At 42.6% G+C, this 20,397-nt stretch overlaps 1 protein-coding gene across 1 annotated transcript in view; it reads left to right on the top strand.

Annotated features, from left to right (window-relative positions):
* TMTC1 (transmembrane O-mannosyltransferase targeting cadherins 1) overlaps positions 1-20,397 on the top strand; it is a 142,864-nt gene that overhangs the window by 62,462 nt on the left and 60,005 nt on the right. Inside the window, exons 8-9 of the mRNA XM_074539055.1 lie at positions 4,435-4,624; positions 16,239-16,360. Of these exons, the coding sequence (XP_074395156.1) occupies positions 4,435-4,624; positions 16,239-16,360 (312 nt within the window). The remainder of the gene's footprint in view (positions 1-4,434; positions 4,625-16,238; positions 16,361-20,397) is intronic.

Raw genomic sequence — 20,397 nt, 5'->3', positions numbered from 1 at the left:
ATTTATCTCAAAGCATGCAACAGAACACTGAAACTAAAAAAAAATGAAAGCTAAACAAACTGGATTGCCATGACAACACTGGTTGCCTACAGGAGGAACTGTGTTTTTCTGAGCATGCCAGAGATGAGGAGAATTGAAAAGAACACTTGAAACCCACTGAAATGTGGATTTCCATGTTCATTTTGCAAATAAAAAAATTGCTGCAATGCAAATGCTGTTACCTGGCCTGGGGGAAAACTGTTTGCCAGTTAAGAGGCAGAATCTTGCAGTCACCTCGCCAGTAATACCCTGATTTTCATGGGATTAACTGGGAGAGTGGGAGGCAGGCAGGAATTTTTCTCCTTTGGAATTCCAGCAGACACTAGAAGCAATATCAAGAAGATCATTAATTTAAAATGTAATTCGCTCAGTCAACTAATTAGAAGAAAATACTCTTGTTGCCATTTGCAGGTAGGCTGCTGAAATGTAATTAGCTCCTGGAGTGATTTCAGAATCTTCAAGTCTTTTCAAAATTTGCAAATTAGTTCCTTGAGGTGTTGGCTTTGGTAAGAGATTTCTTCCAAACTTTCTCCTGTGTTTAGCTTTCTACTTAGTCTTGTGATAGGACAGGCACATAGATGAGAAGGAATATCATATGCTTATGAGAGCCATAAATAAAAAGCAGCCCTGGATTGTCAGTAACTATTATTAACATCTTGTTATTTTTCTGTTCCTAGTACAGAATAGCGATAGTTTATAAATGCTTTATTTTATACAGCCATCCATCATATTCAAGGACAGGCTACCAATGCTGAAGGCATAACCAAACTTGTGCTTGACTCAGAGCCTGCTGAAGGCTTTGTTTGAGTACCTCCAAAAGTCAGGCAGTGCCTCCATGGATCTCGGTGTCATGACTGCTAATGTCACATGCACCATGTCTTGGTTTGGAAAGACAGGAATCTGCTAAGGAAAGCAGGAGCCTCCCCTGAAATGGAGAATGTAAACCCTCCCCACTCCTCTGAATTGCTATAAATTTCAAATTAAGGGGCTCTCAGGCAAAATTATGGCAGCAGGAATAACAGTTCTTTATTAGGGAAGAAAATAAAAGGATAAAAAAACCAATGCAGCACACTAGAACAACACTGGCAGAGTCAGAACCCAACCTGACACCCTGTGGGTCAGGGTGTTGGTGGCAGTCCCATTGGAATTGTGGCTGCAGCCCTCCTGAAGTGTCAGGTGTGGTTCTGCTGGAGCAACGGGGTCCTGTAGAGAAGGATGTATTCTTCCTCTGAAGATCCAGTGGAAGAAGAGGCAACTGCTGTTCCTCTGGGGAATCTCATGGAGAAAGTCGTGCTGGTGTCTCAGAACCTCTGGATTATATCTGGGTAGCAATGCTTGGCTCCTCCCTCTGGGCAGAGCATCTCACAGTGGGATGTGATAGTTCTTATCAGTCATGCAGTGACATTCAATAGCCTGTTATCAGCAATGTCCCCTCCTGAGGGAGGAGCGATTGTGGTCACTCAAAGAGAGAGATAAGGCAAACTGCCCACTTGACAAAGGTAATCTGCCATACAGATGGTAATGGAAAACAACTTGCATTGCAATCCGGAACACACCATCAGAGAGGGAGCTCTGGCTCTGCCAGGAGAGGTGGCCAGGGGTTCTCCAGGAGGGTGTCTGCAGAGGCCAACCAGCTGACTGTACACTGGTGGTGATGATTGTCGCAGGCTTTAAAATGTTTTACTGCTGTTGGAAGACAGTATTTAAAGGGTAATTATTGCCATGGTGGAATGGAGCAATGGTTCTCCTTTGGGAGCTGCCTCTGGCACCAAGCAGTGCTCATGGTTCCCTAGGAGGACTGAAACCTCCCAAACACTTGGAAATAGACACTTGTTTACAAACCTGTCCTCGTCAGTCAGTGGCCTGGAGTTGTATTCCCATCTTCAACAGCAGCCTGTCCTACCTTTCCAGTAGCAATGCATGAACGCACACTGATCTGGCTACTCTGAATGCCTCTGAAATTGAGTGGACTCAATTTCTTATGGCAGCAAACTGTTTATTTATTCTGTGCTGTGTAAGGATCTATCAGCTCCTGCCTTATCAGTGAAGATGCAGAAAAGCAGCTAGTCTGCCCTTAACTGCAGTGCTGCAAAGATCCCAAATGTTATCTTGCTCCTTCCTACCCAGCAGCCCAGTCTGAGGAAGCAGGGGAGGGTTTTCTGGTGTGTGGTTTGCATACAAACTTATGAATATTGTGATGCCTGTTGAAAATGTTAATATATGCCAGGGCATAAAAGGACACTCCCTCCAAAAACTGGGCTCTCCTAAAGCATCAAAACTAACTCAGTGCTTCTGGAAATCCTGTCAAATGTACATACTTGTAGTAGCAATATCATATGCCATGACACTATCCAGATTCATCAAAATAGACATGTTTTTGTTTTAACAATAAAGCCAGAAATGGATCTCAGTTTGGCTTTGAAGTAAGTAGCTGTAAATAAATTCTGGCAGCCTTTTCTGAGCTGATGTGCTGAGGGTGATGGAGAAGTGTGTTTTATTGTGGCTGAGCAGAGGTGGGTCAGAATGTCACGAGTGAGTGCCTTGGTGTGATTAACTCTCAGAGGATTTTGTGTTGCTGTGTTTCTCTGTAATGTGTGCCAGAAGGGTTGGTGACTAGAAAACACATTTGTTTCTTTAGAAAGAGTGAACAATCAAAATTTTAAGAATTGTTTGAGCTAAATTAGGTTATGTTTTTGAGGGATGCTCTCTTAAATAGGAACTGGCTTTTTAATCACTGCCTCTGTTAAGAGAAGATTGATTTTCTTTCTTTCCCTTTTGTTTAGTACCTCAGGGTGGGGAGGTGAGGAAAGTGCAGGGGATGGAAGAGAAGTGTATCAAATGGCTGAAAACCTTAAAAATGTGGGAATATTCCACTTTCCAGAATTGGGAGTTCAGAAGAATCTGTGGGAAAATGAGAATGTGCCTCTGAGACTGTTTACAATGACACATTCCAGCTCAGTAAGCCTCCTTGCTTTTGGGTCACTGTGCTGCTGGAGACATTTGTTTTTTGGATGAGAAGAGAAACTGATACCCTCACTTTGTAGTTATTTAAGTATGTTTTCACAGAATTTCAGGGCCCAACACCCATCTGGGAACTTCCTGCCTGGAGTCACACTTAGCTTCAGTGTCCTACCATTGTGCCACAAATCTGATGTTGTAAGTGCTTTTTGTAAGGGGCTGCATTTTGACCACAAAGGGCCATGTTTGTAAGTGGCAAGTGAGACAATCCTCTGTCTACATGCCTTGACATTTCTGCCATCCTTTGTTACCATTTTAATAAACCTGCAAGGTACCATGGCAACTGGGTGTGATAACAGCTGCTGAAGCACGCTCAGATGGAAGAAATCCTGTGCAGGATGGAATGTAATTTTTTCCTTTTTTTGAGTATTTGCCATTTTTGGTGCTGTGTACAATTTGGACTATTCCATTTGCAAGCAAAGGATGGGTTTGTCTCTTTGAAGGCTGTCACAATTTTACTTGGTTGACTTCACAATTATTGGAATAATCAATCTGCAGTCTCTTGTACTTAAAACTATTTCAACTTTAGATGGACTTTTTGGCAAGTAGATGCCAGGAAGCAAAAGCCTGGGGCAGAGAGGGATGTTAGTTTGATTTTTTTTTTTTCTTGTTTTCTTTAACCCAGTGGCACACATGCTGTTCTTTTTTAGTCCTTTGAAAGCCCTGCATACTTCCCAGAGGGGAGCACTCTCCCCATTTCCATTCTCCATTAATTTCCTCTCTATTGAGAATAACAATTATTGAAGATTACAACAATTTGAAATCCCTACTTACCCATCAGTACTGTGGCACATCTCATGCAATCTGGCCCCAGCCCTTAAGAGACTGTGATGGGATCAGCTAAGAATCACTCTGCCCCTCCTTTCTTCTGTATTTTCTCCCTGTTCCTTGATTTGCAAAGAGAAAATGGTCTGACTTTAATTGCTCCATGTTGTGCAGATAAAAGAAATTCTAAATTGTAAGTTAAACACAGCTAAAGGGATATTTTGTATTGCAGCAGTGATGCAGTGAAGTGTGTAAAAGTTCAATATATTATGTATGTACCTGTGTAGTTATTCATTTATTGTTTAAACTGGCAGAAAGTCACTTCAAAAATCTAATATTCAAATAGGAGTTGAAGTTCTGTTAGTTTTCCAAAGTGCATAGAAACATGTAAATATTGCTCATCTTTTTTCTTCAAATGACCTGTTTAAGTGCCCCTCACCTATGGTAGGTCTTTGTTTGCAGAGAGGTGTGGTGCTGCCTGTTGGTGCAGTAATGTTGATTAGTTTTTTTTGTTGTTTCCTCCCCCTGTGTGCTATGTGGTAAATGCCAAAGGAGGATGTTTCCTGTGCTGGCAGTCATTCCTTGTATTACATGACCTGTTTTCCTTTGCAGGTTTTTAACTTATTCCTACCTTCTGGCCTTCAACGCGTGGCTGCTGCTGGCACCGATCACCCTGTGCTACGACTGGCAGGTGGGCAGCATCCCTTTGGTGGAGTCCATCTGGGATGTCAGGAACTTGGCCACGCTGTTCCTGCTGCTGGTGATGACATTGCTCAGCCTACACTGCATTGCTGCATTCAAGGTAACACCAAAAGCCATGCAATACAACCTAAAAAAGATAAATAAAAGTCTTTCATTGCCTAGTCTTCAGATGAGATGGTTGGTAAGCACATGTTTTCCTCTGGAATGCACTGGAGTGAGGTGAAAAATCATTCCAGTAATAACTAAAGCAGGCAAGCTCAACTGATGAAAATGTCTCTCTAGCTGAATGTCTCAGTCTTTAATTGGTCTGATTTGAGGGCAGAACTTGGCCTAGACTCCTGCATTCAATTATTGTTAATGATCCAAACCCCACTGATGTTTTTAAGCATCTCTGCCTCTCCCATAATCATTAGGCTTTTTGTCACTCACTTCAAACAGGAGTGGGAACTGTCATTTGCAGAGCCTTTTGAAAATAAAATCAATTCTTCTATTTGCACTTTTGCTATGCTTCTAAAACCTAAACATTGCATACATCTTGATGAGATTTTTTTTTTGTCAGCAGAGTAATGGAATGTGGGAAATCGGAAATGACCTGGAAATTGTTCTTTAGCGTAAATAATACAGTTGGTAAGCCATACTTCCCAATTCAGCATTTCAGAGGTACTATTAATCATATTGCAGAAGTGAAAGTGAGGTTGTAGAAGCCTTGTCAGATATGCACTTCCATGGAAGTGTCTTTTTTGTGGATCATAGGGAGTTACAAGCTGTTTCTCTTTCAGTTGAGTTGTGGTAGCTTCTTTAGGAGAGGTGTCAGTAGTCACTTTGGAAATAGTACAAAAGTTTCTCTTCCTTAAACGTGTGTATGGCTGAAGAGCATAGTTGAAGGGTGTCAGGTTTTTAACACCTGTTATGCTAAAATGTGCAGGTCATGTACATTTTCAGTCTACCCTGGCAGTCTTCCCTGTGCTCCTGATAAGAAACAGAAAATGAACCAAAACAGTTTGAGACTGCAGAGCTATTAATTTAGATAATACATTCACAGATGCTGTATGGCAAATATGGGAAAACACCCTATTAGGTATTCACCAGTTCTACCTGCAGGTTGTACATCATCTCATGTTCATCCTGCCTTCATTACTCACTGCTAGAAATATTCAGAACTGTTTGTATTAGCTCTAATCCTGTTCTCAAGAAAGTTAATGATAAAATTCTCATTAGCCCAGGATTGCAAACTTCTGAAAAATCTTATTCCATGTTCATTGAAGTTTTATTTGCTTTTTATTTCTTCTCCTGCTGTCAGAACTATATGTAGGATTAATATTGTTGGTTTTCTTGAAAAAGATTTCATCATATTTTTATTACTTTTAAGAAAAGAACAATTCACTCTGGATTTATGAATGCCACTGTTTAATTTGAAACTGCAAATTGTAATTTTTTTGTGAGAAGTTCAGTTTTGCTCTTGACCACTGTTAATGTTCAACAACATGAATTTTGCTCTTTGGGCACTGAAACTTGGGCACTGAATTTGGGCTTTGAAATCCATCTTAAATATTCCTTTGTGTTTAGCTTTGAAAACCCCAAACACTGGATGAATTGGATCTGAAGTGATCTAATCCAGTAAAACTAGAGCCGTCCTGACCAAGTGCTCTCATGAGCACTTGCAGCCTCCAGCAAACCTGCTGTGTGCATGGAGCTGGTGATGGTTCCTGGGGATCACCTTGGATGTGTTTCCCTCAGCCCTTGGTACAGAGTCACAGAAGGGTTTGGCTGGAAGGGACCTCAAAAACCATCCAGTTCCAACCTCCCTGCCATGGGCAGGGACACCTCTCACCAGACCAGGTGGCTCAGAGCCCCATCCAACCTGGCCTTGAGCACTTGGAGGGATGGCACATATGTACATACGTAGTTAGAAGTATAATTGGAAATATTTTGCTTTTCAGGAAATTCTATGTTTCTGACGCTATTTTCTGTTTTGTTTTTAACAACTCCCACAATCTCTGAATTGTGGTACTGCCATTCAGTGGTATGAAGATAGTTGTGTTGGGCTGAGTGGTATGAATTACCCAGGAAGGCAAACAGGAAGCAGCAGTTTTCCTAGAAATAAATGATGCATTTGACTTCAAACAATGCCTTTTATAACAAGGAGAGGGGAGTTCAGGGCGCATGAACTGCAGGCACAATTCATTGTATTGGGTCTTAGGAAAGCATCTTTCCAAATGCAGCAGCAGTGGCCTTTTATAGGGCATTGCTTCCCCCAGGAAGGGCCATCCTTCAGTCCAGCCCCAGACAAGCTATTACTCAGTGCTTTACAGCTTCGAGGCAGCACAAGATATATCAGTTGATTTCTCACATTTGGTAAAGTGTAAGATGTTCTGCTTTCTTTTGGAAGCACACAGAACAGCCTTAGCAGCCATTTCTCTCTCCTTTTTCATTGCAAGGTCTCACCTGGAAGAGGTAGCTTGCAATTTCCTGAGGAATGATTGTAGAGTGAAAAGGCATGCAGTCTGTGTGCCTCTCTCTTTAGAGTGTAGGTGTACAGGGGTAAGAGAGAATGAAACCTCATATTCATTCTCAGTGGCACCATTGCTTTCCTTTCTGCTGCACAGAGAATGGAAATGGTGGAAATTATTTTGGCAGCAGTGAAGACATTGGTCCAGTGAACACTGAACTGATTTTCAGTGGCAAGAGGTGATGTGTGTGCATCCACAACACAGACTCACAGGAGACTCACAGAATGTTTTGTGTGGACTGTAACTGGAGAATGCCTGGATTGGATTTCTGCCTTTGTTGTCATTGAATTTTAACCAGGGCTATTTTGTTGACGTTTGTGATTAGGGTAATAACTCTGTTGGGCATGTGTGTGTGGTGCTGATAAAGGACATCTAAGGCTCAAAGCTTTCTTGTTTCATTTTGTGAGTGTTGCTATACTTCAGAAAGAGAAGGAACAGTGGAAGATTTCTACCCTTGGGTGCTTTCCTTGGGACATGTCTGTTACTAGGTGGTGATTTAGTGATGGAAACTGCAGAAATAAGAGAAGGCAACTCTCCAGTTTGTTTGGAGAGAGAAGCCTCCCTTCTCATCCTGCTTGTGCACCTTCACTGTTGTCTTCCTCTTTACTTAATGAGGAGGTCACTTTAAAAATTGGCTTTGTTAACTGGGTATAACTTCCATTCTCTGGGTTGTTTCTCCTGTGTAGTGTAAATCCTTCTCACCTACCAGCTGGAGAGCTCCCTGCGAGCAACTCCCCAAGCAGGACTTGTTCTGCTCAACTCTTGGCAGTGAATGTCCTCACACAGGCTTCAAGCAGTGCTGGGGCTGTGGCAAAGGCTGGGGGTGCTATTCAAAATGCCTGCACCCTGGAGAGATTTTAATAGTTGGGAAAAGAGGATGGCATTTATTTATTGTTCATTGTCAAAGATAGCCTTGGCTATGAGGAATGGATGTGGTGTGACTTCCAGATGGATTACAGAGGTGCCAGGAAATGGCTGAGGCATTCTCTCAGTGGATGTTGAGCATGCCAGTCACAAGGTCAGAGAAATAATCTGGTGCTTCAGAAAGCCGCTGGGGTAGCCAGGGGCCCATGGCACTGCCTCTCTTTGCTGGAAGATGCAGGGAGCACCTGGTGAACTGGAGGGAGGACAGTTCTTGGCATTATCATCAGGATGACAGTTATTTCTCTGACATGTCATAATAATTCAATGAGCATGAAAGGAAGACCCTTCAGATGTTTGAAGCTCCACTCTGCATGGCATTTTTAGGTCGCTGCCTAATTAGCAGCTTGTCCCACAGTTTTAGCTGTGAATGTGTGTGTGCAGAGCACGTGATGGATGGGATTCCATTTCCCTGTGGTACCTGACATATGGAGGGCTGATAGTGGGAAAACTCGTGTGTGTAATGGGCTAATTCAGAGGGGTGATCTGGAAAACTGACTGGAAGCATGGCTTTTGCACCTGGGCAATCTGGGGGAGTGTGGGAGTGTATTGCACCTCATACTGACAGCCCTCACACATTTGTACCCGTGACCAGCATTGTAAAGGTGCCTTCTGGTAGCTCACAGCACCTTCTGCTCCTTCAGCAGGAGCACACAATGATGTGCAGCAGTTTGCTCGTGTCCGAGGAGGGAATGCTACTGACATTTCACATCAATTAAAAAAAATATACTATGATATATATATATATATATATATATATATATATATATATAACTTTTTTAGAGAACGTGCTTGGCTGTTCTGTGTGATGTGACTACATATGGTACAGGAAATTGTGATGGTTTTCAGGTTATATTCATGGCATGTGACTGACATATGTATTATCCTGATCTCTCATATGCTACAGTTGGTTGTTTTTTATTTGAGAGCTAATTTTAAAGGTGATGCTTCCTCTTTGAATTTCCCTGCATGGTGCTTCTTAGCCAAGACAAGGCATTTTATACCATATTGTGATGACTTTATTTCGTGCTGTAATTGGCATCATATTGCCATTTATCTGGTGGATTATATGTGTGGATAGCATCTGAGCATATTCTTCAGTGACTTTCAGACTAAATTTCTTGGCTGACAACGTTCAGTACTATCCAGGAGAGGAATGCATTTGCATCTTCTCTTTGTGTGCATGTTTCTGTTGTTTTTGCTAGCACTCATTATGTGTACTTTGTCATGCTATTTACTTTACCCTGCACTCATGAGACCTTTGCCTCGTTTCCCAGGTTTGGCATTTCATTAATAAATCACAGCTTATGGACCTTTCTGGGGAACAATTGCCTTTTCTAATATTCTACAGCAGTACCAGCATAGTTAGAAAGTATGCCTAGCAAAATTTATATGCCACAACACTTCCAGAACAATACCTGCTTCAAAGGCACAGCAAGGTGAATAAGGCTATTTATTGATGGAGTCTATCTGACGAGCTGGAAACCAGAGTCATTTCCATAAAAGGTCCATTTAAAATAAATCCTGCTTTCATTTTCCTGAGGGCCACTTGAATTCCTTCCACACAGAGAGAAGGTCAGGACTGATGTTCTTAATCCTTTTGCAGCGAGTTTTTTCCTGTGCTGCTTCTGTTGTTAATATTTGCTGCGGGGAGAGAGCAATAAGCCAGAAAGAGTGTTCAGTGAGATCTGGAGGAAGGGGGGAGCCCCTTGCAGGCACCCCGAGCTCACTGAGTGCTGCATTTCTGCTCCATCGAGTGCTGCAGCCGCATCCACAGCGTGCAGGTCCCTGGTGGGGCTGGCAGGAGCAGGGGAGCCTTCCCAGGGAGCTCTCTGGGCCAGCTGACAGACTCAAAGGGAAATGCTGCCCTAGTCTGCATGTGACTGCTGTTTTGGGTGAAAAAAGCAGCCACAAGAGCTGTCAAAACACACCTTGCGCGGTGGATGTTTGGAAATAGCAGGTTTGGAGCGTGGTGCTTGGGGTAAATATAACCACAGCTTGAAGCAGCTCTGATTTGGCTCCCTGTGAATATGTTCAGCATCTCACCAAATGGGCTCTCACTGCCTGCAGCGTGGTGGTGGAGGTAATTATCACGGGGACAGGGAGGTCTGCCATTTTCAGCATATTAAGGCTGAATTACTCCTTTTATTCTGCCATTTTCTTCTTCTGATTTGAGTCAGTGTTTCAAGGCCCACTCAGAGCTGAAAGGTTTTGAAATGGCACAGTAGCAGGGGTGAGCAGGAGAGTGTAGGTGAAATGAGGAGTAAGAAATTTACAGCTGGGAGGGGTAATGAGTGTTCATTGTGGCTGCTTGGCCTCAGTTAAACGTTGGGGTGCCAAGCTGCTGTGTGGGTTTTGTTTTTTGTTAGGCTCCTCTTGTTCCATGTTACCTTCTCAAGAGCAAATTCACCATGAACCAAGTTGCTTTTCCAAAGATCGTGCTTTTAAGTACTGCAAATTTGTGCATTGAATTTTACCTGTTTTGTTGGTTTTTTTTTTGTTTTCCCCACGTAGTCAAGCCGCCTGCAGTCACAGAATGAAAAGCAACCACAAGGTGAAAAGGATTATTCTAATTCCTGGAGCAATTTTGTTGATTTTTCTATTTCCTTTTGGAATGTTCCACTTCTCTTTCAAAGATTTGTGTGCTTCTTCATCCAGCTCAAATGGGCTTGTCAAGTGGAATTAGAGGTTGCAGAGATTAAGGATTGGGCAAATGAGCTTATATCTTAGGGAATTTCAGAATCTTGGGTGAGAAAGACCATAAACACACTGGATGGCAGCTGAATGGATGGGTAGCTGACTTCTACAGGGAAAAAGAAATGGTGGATATCAAAATTTTACTCTGAGATGCTACTATAAAATATGAAATATTATGGGATATATTTCTGTACCCTGTTATGGGAATGGGAAAGGACTGCTTTCTGCTTTAATTCCGTAATTGAAAATCAGATTTTCAGAGGTGTTGAGCACCCACAATTCTCATGCTGGTAAAGTTTTTAGGCATTTTCAGCATTTCTGAAATCTGTCCTGTTTTACCTGGTACAGACCAGGACTTTCTTCCTTCTGGAAACAGAGAGGGAATGATCGTGTTAGGGTGGTCTGAGATGTGTGCCAAGGATTTCTCTTCAGATGATCCTGGGTGAGGAAGCCAGTGCTCATATCTAGGGTTTTGGTTTCAGATTCTGACTCTATGTTCCAGTTTCTGGTGTATGTTTGCACCAGTTCCTGAAGAGGTGCTGCAGGTGGTGAACTGGAAAATAGTTTCTGTTGTTGCCAAATGCTTGAAATAGTGTCAGTGTGTCAGGTAGTTAATACACAGTCAGCAGTGATTATCAAAATAGCATTAGAAATCTATGGCTATTTCTATCAAAACTAGATGATCACCAAGAAAAATTTAGTTATTTTAGGAAATGAGTGAGTTACTAAGCCTGGCATTCAAGTAGCTGGAGCTACTCAAGATGCTGATTTTTAATTTTTTTTTTTTTTAATGAGGTGAGAAAATAAAACTCCTAATAAAGTGTGGTGATTACAGAATTTGTGGCTGTTTTTCTAGGAGCAAGCTGATTAAGACAGGTGTCTGAGCCAGTTTTGAAGCTGGTAAGTTACCTTTTGCTTACCAAATGGTTGAGTTTTTCAGACCATCTGTTGACACCTGACTTTTGGCATCATTCACTTGGAAGCAGTGGCACAGGCAGCAGAGTGAAATAACCACAGTTTGGTCACGGTAGATCAAGGTGTGTGTGTCCCATCCAGGTTTCTGCTGGTGTCCTGAAGGAGAGCAATGCTGATGGAGCATGGAGCGTGGTACAGCTCTGCCGTGGCCCATCTGTGTGTGCACCAGGCAGGTGAGACCTGCAAACACCCACAGCTCCTGTCAGCTTTACAACCACAGAGATTTGGTTTTTTTCCTCTGAAGGAATCAATCCCTAGGGTTAATTCCTGATTAGCTTAATGCTTTCTTTTTATCACCTTATGCATGAATGGAGAGTGAGTTTGACATGCTTCTACACCATCCCTTTTATCTTTAATGCTGTGTATGGGGAAAGTGCAGGAGTGGGTGTTTGCAGATGCTGACCTCTTGCCAGGTGAGGTGCTCACAGTGGTTTGGTGCAGGCTGCTGAGGAGTCACATCGCTGAGCCACTGGAGAGAGTGGCACAGCAGGAATAGATGAAGCAGGGTTGTGTGCAGTCTGCACTTAGGGTTTGTACAAATGGATGTTAGGAATAAACTGAAGAAGTGCCATCCTCTGTCTGTGGTCTGCAGAGAGTCATGCAGCTTCTCTGGGCCTCTGTGTCTCTTCTGATGGATAATGCACTTACCTCTCAGGCCTGGAAGGGTTTGAAAATGTGTAATAGCAATCATTGCTTTGGTACAGCTGTGCACTACCAGCTTTCCTGGATGCAGCTTTTCTGTGCATGTAGTCAGGTGTTCCAAGCAGAACATCTCACTGCACTGGGCCATCCAGAGCTCTTTGTCACAGGGATTGATGCCTTTGGTAGGAAGGAGATCTTCACTCCATGGAGATGTTGGATCTAAATGGTGGAGAGGTGACAATTCTCTCATTCTCAAAAAAACCCAAACAGTTAGAAGAAGGAATTAAACCCGTTTGATTGCCTTTCCATCAAACAGGCAAGCAAGTATAAACACCTTCAGAAACATTCTGAGGTAGAACAGAATGGAATTTGCTTGGATTTCTTTGCCCAGCTGTTGTCTTCCCTGAGGTGCAGCTCAGTCCAGCCAGGAGAAATGCTGTCCTCACAGCTCTGCTTTCCAGTGCCTCAGCCCTTGGAACATCAGTGCTGTCAGCACAGCACAGACTTCATGGATCTGGCACCTCTGACCATGCCTCCTCCAGGGCAAGAGTAAGGAATGCACTGATGCAAGGCCACAGTTATGGCAGTAATGCTGAAGTGATCTGTGCTCCTCCTGCGCTCACACTTAGAGGGTTCTGTCTTGTACAAGACTTGTGCTTTAGTGGAATATGGGATATAAAATGGAAAGATCTCTGAAGTTATAAATTCTAGAGTTTCTTCCTTTTCCCCCACATTGCTAAGGAAGCAGTTTTTGAGATTTATTGCCGTATTGATCATGTTTGACCTTGGAGTGATTCTTTGATATTCTGCTTGAGACTGTGGGACACTTATTTTGCATTGCCCTTGGGAGAAATAGCTTTCTTTTGTTCTTTGATAAGTCTGTGAAATAAAAGTTAGAAAGTTCTTTTTCAAATCAGTTTTGGTTTGGTTTGTTGTTTTATTGGTGTTTTTTTTTTTTTGTTACAGTATAATGAAGGCCTAATTGTAATGAGCTAGATATGAATTTCAAAATGCCTCCCTCCTACGAAGCCATTTACTATAACAAATGCTATTTTGATTTGAAGTTGGTTTGTCTTTGACAAGAGAAATCATTCTGAAGTTAATTCAAATGTGTTTGGTGATTCCCCCCACCAGAGACTACAGTGACAGCAAGACAAGCTTTGTATTTCCAAAAGGAAGCACTGTCTTTAAGGGGAAAGGAATTGTCTCTCTGAATGCAGTGATCTATAATTTCTAGCCCTAGCTATTTTATTTTAAGGAGAAAGGAAGACAAACACAATTGCCTATTACTCTTTAAAAGCTTTTACTACTGCTCTGGGCACCTGGAAGATGCTGATTCTGACACCTTTACCTCAGCTATCTCAAGTGGGATCATATGGCCAAAGTAGTTAAACCAAAGAAATGATCCTAATATTTATTTTATTTCTTTGCCAGGAAAATGCAACAGGTTATGCATAGGTTGGATTTGTTTTATTTAGAAAAACACATGGAGGGGATTTCCTATGGCTTGTGTTGCATGGGAGGTGCTGCTGCCCTCTGCTCCTGCAGCCCCACGAGTGGCTCACAGGCACAACCACACATTGCCCAGAACCAGCTGAAGCCTGGCTTTGAGGACCAGCTCTTCCCAAAGGCCTCTGCCTTAATGGAAAGCTTTAAAAAGGGCACTGCCTGGTGGTTTTTGTTGCAGAAATAAGGAGCACCACGGAGGGATCTGCTGCTCCATGGGGCTGGTTGTGTGTGCTGGGTTCTGAGCCCTGCCCGAGGGACTGAGCTGGCAGCCCTCAATGGCATTAGCATGGAGCTGTGACTTGTTCTGGGGAGAAAAAGGGCATGCAGAGCCATTTGATCCTTCAGCTGAGCTAATTCCCACATTTTCCTCTTTGTCATTTGATGAGCAAGTTTTTTTTTGTCCTTCTCTAGCATTCAGTTTCCTTTGCTTATCTGCAGTGCTGCAGCCTTGAATAACACCATGTCCTTCCTAGAGATGTTTAACTAGAGATTGTTTTCCCAATTATTAATTTAATGATCAGAAACTAGAGAAATGTTTGATAGCTAGTTTGTTTGAAAGCAAATGTGTATGTTGGGGGCTGAGAATATTGTATTTGCTAGTGCACTCCCTTAGGCCCAGCATACCTTGTTGTGCCTCCTGCTCCTTAGTGTCAAACCCCTGGGGTAGAGTGGTAGCAGAAGATGGGCACCATGATCAGGTCAGACAAAGTGGGAAGGGAGACCCACATGAAAAATGGAATATATTTCCAAATGTGGGTGGGGAGGGAAGTTGAAGTTGAGCTAGAACTGGTAATTTTGATTCAGAGTTGAGAAGAAATTTTTAATCCTTTTTTTTTTTTCCCAAATTAAATTTTCTGCTGTAATTACCAGGCATCTCTGCTCATCATCAATATGGATTGATGTCTCCTTCAGCTCTGAGAAAAATGTACTTATATGCTGTTGTGACTGCATGTAGGCACTAGTAACTGTGAATCCAGGATACTGAAAAGTGGGTAATAGGAGTACTATAGATAACTGTGGTGCTATTTAAAACACATATTGATAAAGAAGTCTGGAAACTGTGAATTCTGCTCCTCTCTCTGCCTCATGATTCCTCTTTGAGCCAGGGGAAATCCATGCACATTTTTGTGATCCTGTAGTTTAGCTCCTCCAAAAGGACATCAAAGCCTCCTGACTTGTCCCCTTGCTTTTGGTACCCACAGAAAAGACCTGTTGTCTTTCCCATAGAATAGGATGAATATATTTTAGTAGTAGGATTCCTGAATTTCAGCCACTCTCTAGACCAGTGGTGACTGCTGTTGCAGTCCATGCAAAAGCAGCTCAAAATGGAGTACCCATCATTGATGGGACTCCATTTCTCTACTCAAAAACTTTGTCCAACCTTTCTAAGTGTAGCTCCCTCTGGCAAAGAGAAGTCAATTTGCTCTCCAAAACTGGGAAATTGCCCACAACAATTAGAAAGTGCTGCAACCATTAAGTGATTGTGGTTGCATCTGTTTCTGGGCATGGCAGAGCTTCTCGGGGTGTCTGCAGACCGTGAGAAACAGCGTCTGAGCCAGGAGAGCACAGATGTCTGCCTGGGTGATTGAACAGGCCTGAAGCTACACTAATATCCTGGTGCCACTCTTTGAGAAGCAAGATTTACCCTCTTAGGGTGGAGCTAAGCCTGAAGCTCAGCTTGCTCAGGAGGCTTGGGTCTCTCCATGGCAGGATGAGTGGCCACGGCATCCCCGGGCTGGCCCCATGGATCACGCTTGGTTTGAATTGCATGTGGTAATCCCACTCCTCCTCACAGAGTCAGCTAACATGAAAGTGAGTACAAGTGGAGGGCATTAACTGAGCTCAAATGAAAAACATTAATTTTAGCGTACAGCATGTCTCAGATTTCTGACTCTGTATGACTGTGGAGACCTTGTGTGCGAAAGTATCATTTCAAGTGTAGATATTTTCCTTGAAAGAGATAAAATGACTGCATTAATGTGTCACTTAGGGCTAGTTTTCTTTACACAAAATGTGACTGATTGAACAGCCTTTTCTCTGTTGTAGACATTTAGGATTGAACACAGCAGTCTGTGTGTTTGTGATATGCATTTGGGTATTTACATAGAGTCACACTGTCGTAGACATGCTAATGTATACATTCACACAACTCTGTACTTACATATTACCAATATGAGTGATATCTTAGGTGATAGCTGTGCCATGCATATAGTAGAGCTGACCTTGGGAAAGATACCAAGGGTAATAATAGACACAGTGGGTAGTGTTTGTGCACTTTCTGGGCATATTAGATGCATCAGGAGTGCACAGATATAAAAAATTTAGTGTCTCATAAAAATTTCTTTTAAATGCAAAACATGCCAAATGTTCATCTGAGTTGCTTTCTTAATGACCCTCAAAAAAGAGGTGAATCAAGTTCGATTTTTTTAGTTGATATTGTTTAATTTTGTATTATTGCAGAAACTGGAACACAAAGAAGTTTTGGTTGGCTTGTTGTTCCTGGTTTTCCCATTCATCCCAGCCAGCAACCTCTTCTTCAGGGTGGGATTTGTGGTGGCAGAGCGAGTCCTTTACATGCCGAGGTAACTATTGCAATTGAATTTTTTTTGCTAATGAGACCACCATCTCATTTTCTGAAAGCAGGCATGATTACTTCTTCCCTTTTAAGTACTTCAAACATTATATTGCCAGCCAGTGTGTTCTCTGCCTGGGAGTTTTGGTGTTACAGCATGAGAGATTTTATAGTCAGCTGAGAGCAGATTGCTTGGCAGGAGCAAAGCTACTGAAAATCCTTGCTTTTCTTTTTAAACACAGGGTTTTTTTGTGTGTGTATGCTTGACACAGCTCAATACAGAGATGGGGTGTTGTTTCTTGAGGGTTGTCCTCCAAGACTCTTGGTAGCATTATCAAATTAAATTCCTTAATGATTTTATCTTAAAGACAGCAGCTGGAACATTAGCCTGTTATGTTTTTATTGGGTTCTTGTTCAGCTTTCCCACTCCATTAGGTGGTCAGTAAATACAAGGCAGACTTTGCTGTCTCAGAAGGCTCCTGGATTCATTGTGGGATATGCACATGGGCTCCTGCCTGTAGGCTACTGGTTGCAGACACATCTGAGAGTGGAGATTTGCACCTGGTGAACAGGAGGAGGAAAATCCAGCCACTTCTTCGTCCCTCAGCCAGTGCTCTGAATTTCCCCTCAGCTTCCAGCCTCTAGCAATTGCCACTTCAGCTGTCGGGGTTCTTCTGATTGTGTTTATGCAGGGACAGCTTTGAGGTGTCGCTTGTGACATCTCCAGTGTCCACACCAGAGGCTGCAGTGGCACTCAGAGGCCATCCATCCAAGATGCCCCAGACCATTGCCCATTTGACAGAAACACAGGCTGGTTGAGGCTGGAAAGGACCTTGGGAGGTCATCTGGTCCCAATCCCCTGGGCAAGCACAGCCAGTTGTTTGGGACCAGGTACAAAGCTTTGAGTTCAAAGAGGGAAATTCCACAGCAGCTCTGGGAAACTTATGCCAGTGTAGTTTGTTCCATAAGTAAATGCTGTGTCTTGGATGCTGTAAGTTAGAAATCCCCTTGGTGCAGGGGAGCAGCCTCTGTTATATCACATGGGAACTGCCATTGCAGAGCTGGTGACAAAACAGAAGTCCTCAGTTTCACCCTGGGTTACTTTGTGACAACTGAGACAGAAGTTTTATTCCACAAAACATTTCAATTCTAATCCTCATGAATTGTGCAGCCAATACAGATAGTCTTTTGAAAAGCTGTATATATTCTGATTGTCATTGGTGTAAGCACTGTCACAAAAAGGCTGCTCATTGGTGTAAAGCTCAGGCTGTGGAGGAGCTATTGCATGTGTTATAAGGCTTTTATGCAGTTGGGCTGTATCCCTGTGCCTCTGTACACATACATGCTTTTTAGGTTGAATTCTGCTGACTTTGTTCACATCACTAGCCCTGCCTTTGTTAGCTGAGTGCACATCTGAAAGTGTAGTGAGTGAAAGTTGTCTCTCAGAGTTATTTTGCAAATGATACCCTCAACTAATGGATCCTGCATCATTTCAAATTAACTTGGAAATCAGATTGCTTTAAATTCATGTAACAGAAAATGAGGAAACACATGAAAGAGCAAAGCTATTAAGGAAACAGTCAACTGAACACAGGGCTGTGTTGAGTGGTTGCCTTTCTGAATCTCAAAAGAACAACTGCAGAAAATACTTCAGCTGTCAGCAGTTCCTCGTCCTCCTCCAGATGAGGCTGCTGATATAATGAGAGGAGGGGCAATGAGGAAGAAAAAAGGGTATGTTTGCACAGAGAAAATTAATCAGCGTTAACATGTGTGCATATAGTTTGTATAATGCTTTTCATCTCCCTGAGGGCTTTGCAAATATATGACCTACAAAGTAGGTGATTGATAGTTGCTACTTTTTTTTTTTTCAATTAGAAAGACTGAGGTAGAAGGATTAAGTCTGTGTCAGAGTCCCTGAATCTCATATTTGGCTCAGATCACTCCTGTCCTGCTTTGCAACATTTGGTTTTGCTCTCGGCCCAGGCTGGCAGGTATCTGGCATGAAAAGGGAAGGCAGTGCCTGGCAAAGGTGGGGATTTCCTTGCCAAATGATCTGGACAGAGCTGAGCATCTCTGGCATCCTCCAGGTCCAAAACTGCAGGGATGGTGAGAGGGATTTCTACTAACATTCATGACTATGGCAACACAAAAACAATGTGATTCTGTTTTGTTTTGCTTTTTCCCTCGAGGGGATGGCAATTTAGTAAGGATGGCTAAGGAAGTGTTCATGTTCTTTATTTAGAGCAGCCTGTAGCAGTTTTCTCAAGTTACATCTTGAAAAGGGGTTTTCCTATCCTTTGCCCTTCAGTCTCTAAAACTCAGCAAGTCAGAGGTTGCCATGCAGTTTTATTTAGACAAAAGTACTCAAAGAGATTCAGAGGATTTGGTGATCTATGTTTTTGGGCTTATGCTGGAAGGCACTTTGCTCTTTCTGTTTCAAGCAATAGCCTTTTATTGATATTTATGGATGTGGCACTTGCATTTTTATGGATGGGACAGTGGAGTATGTGTGTCACAGCCTGAAGTCCTGGTTCAGTGGGGCTCAGTAGGTACCTGGGGAAAATGTCTAGCATTTTCTTTTCTATAAAAGTTAAGTAAGGACCCAAGGATTTATGTAAAAGATATTATAAATAGAAAGAAGGAAGAAATAAACCCTTTGCTTAGTGTCTAATTAGATGGCTCGGCCTTGCCTTCTGGGGATTGATGGGTATTTGGAACAATTCCTCTTCTGTCTGCAGCCCTGCCTCAGGGGAGAAGCATACAAACTATGTCAGAATGCTTGGATGTTTTCTTTAATTGTGTTCAGCTAAACAGAAATATTCGGAGAAAATATTTTTTGTGTTTATTTTTCATTTGAAGGTTACAAGCGTGCTCGTTTAAATTAGGAATTACTCGTTTAAATTAGGTATTTTTAATAATAGTATTACTTTAGGTTTAAAAACTCAATTGGAAAACAATTTATTGTCTTTTAATTTGGCTTGTTTGTTTGTTTTTTCTTGTGTGTAAGATGGGAAAACTTGTTTTCAGGAGGTCAAAAGGTGTGAAATACCTAGGGAGTGACGAACAGGATACAGCTCTCTAGGCCAGTTTTCCAGCGTGGCATCACTTAAAAAGCTGAGTCAGTGAAAGACTGAAATTACAGTTTTTTCCCCTCTTCAAAATGTCAATGAATATGCTGCTCAGAACCCCACAGACAGTACAGTTGTTTGGAACTGCAGAATGGCTGAGGGCAGGCAGTTGTTCTGAGTCCTGAGCAGTTTGTAGCCAGGCAGCAGCAGCAGCTCTTCCCCTTTGTGGCCCTTTCGTGTGCAGGAACAGGAGCAGCAATGCAAACTCTTGGGCTATCCAGGAGCTGCCTGCTCTGCTGACATTCCCACTGAGCTGGGCTTGCCCTCACCTCATGGGACCGGACCTCTCCTACCAAAGCAATTTCTGTGTTTGCCTCATCTTTCACTGCTCCCTGATAGCTGTGGCTCCTGGCTGAGCGCTTGTGTCAGAGCTGGACAACTTTAGCTGGTGTCAGAGCCTCAAATGAACCAACAAATCACCCAAAACATCACTCTGTGGGTTATTTCCAATTTGCTGAAAGCAACAGGCAATCCAGTGGTACCTGCCCCATTTTTATGGCCACTTGTTCCTGGTGGATATTGCAGTGAGTGGGTTGCAGGGTGCACAGTTACTCTTTCCCAGCACAGGCAATTACAGGTTGCTGTCAGGTTTTTTTGCCAGCTCCTCACTATATCAGGAGTTGATGTTGCAACCCTAATTGACAATACTGGGAGATGAGATCACTGCTGTATACAGGATGGCATTTGCTTCACCACCTATCTTAAAAATCTGCAAGAAAGCCATCACCCAGGAAAAAGCACACTTGTGTTTTTCAAGAAATTAACACATCATGGTAAAGTTTTCCTCATGCTGTAGCAAAGCAGAGACCATATGAATTTTTGCCTCTGCATCGAGCATGTTTTTAATCCTTTGTGCTAATGCATTTTTTCCAGCTGGTGTAATCCCAAACATTAGTAATTTATGTACCTGGAGGGGGGA

The sequence above is a fragment of the Zonotrichia albicollis genome, chromosome 4 (genome assembly GCF_047830755.1).
Source record: "Zonotrichia albicollis isolate bZonAlb1 chromosome 4, bZonAlb1.hap1, whole genome shotgun sequence".
Lineage (NCBI taxonomy): Eukaryota > Metazoa > Chordata > Aves > Passeriformes > Passerellidae > Zonotrichia > Zonotrichia albicollis.
Note: the sequence above shows the minus strand (reverse complement) of the source record. Positions and strands in the feature narration are given on the sequence as shown.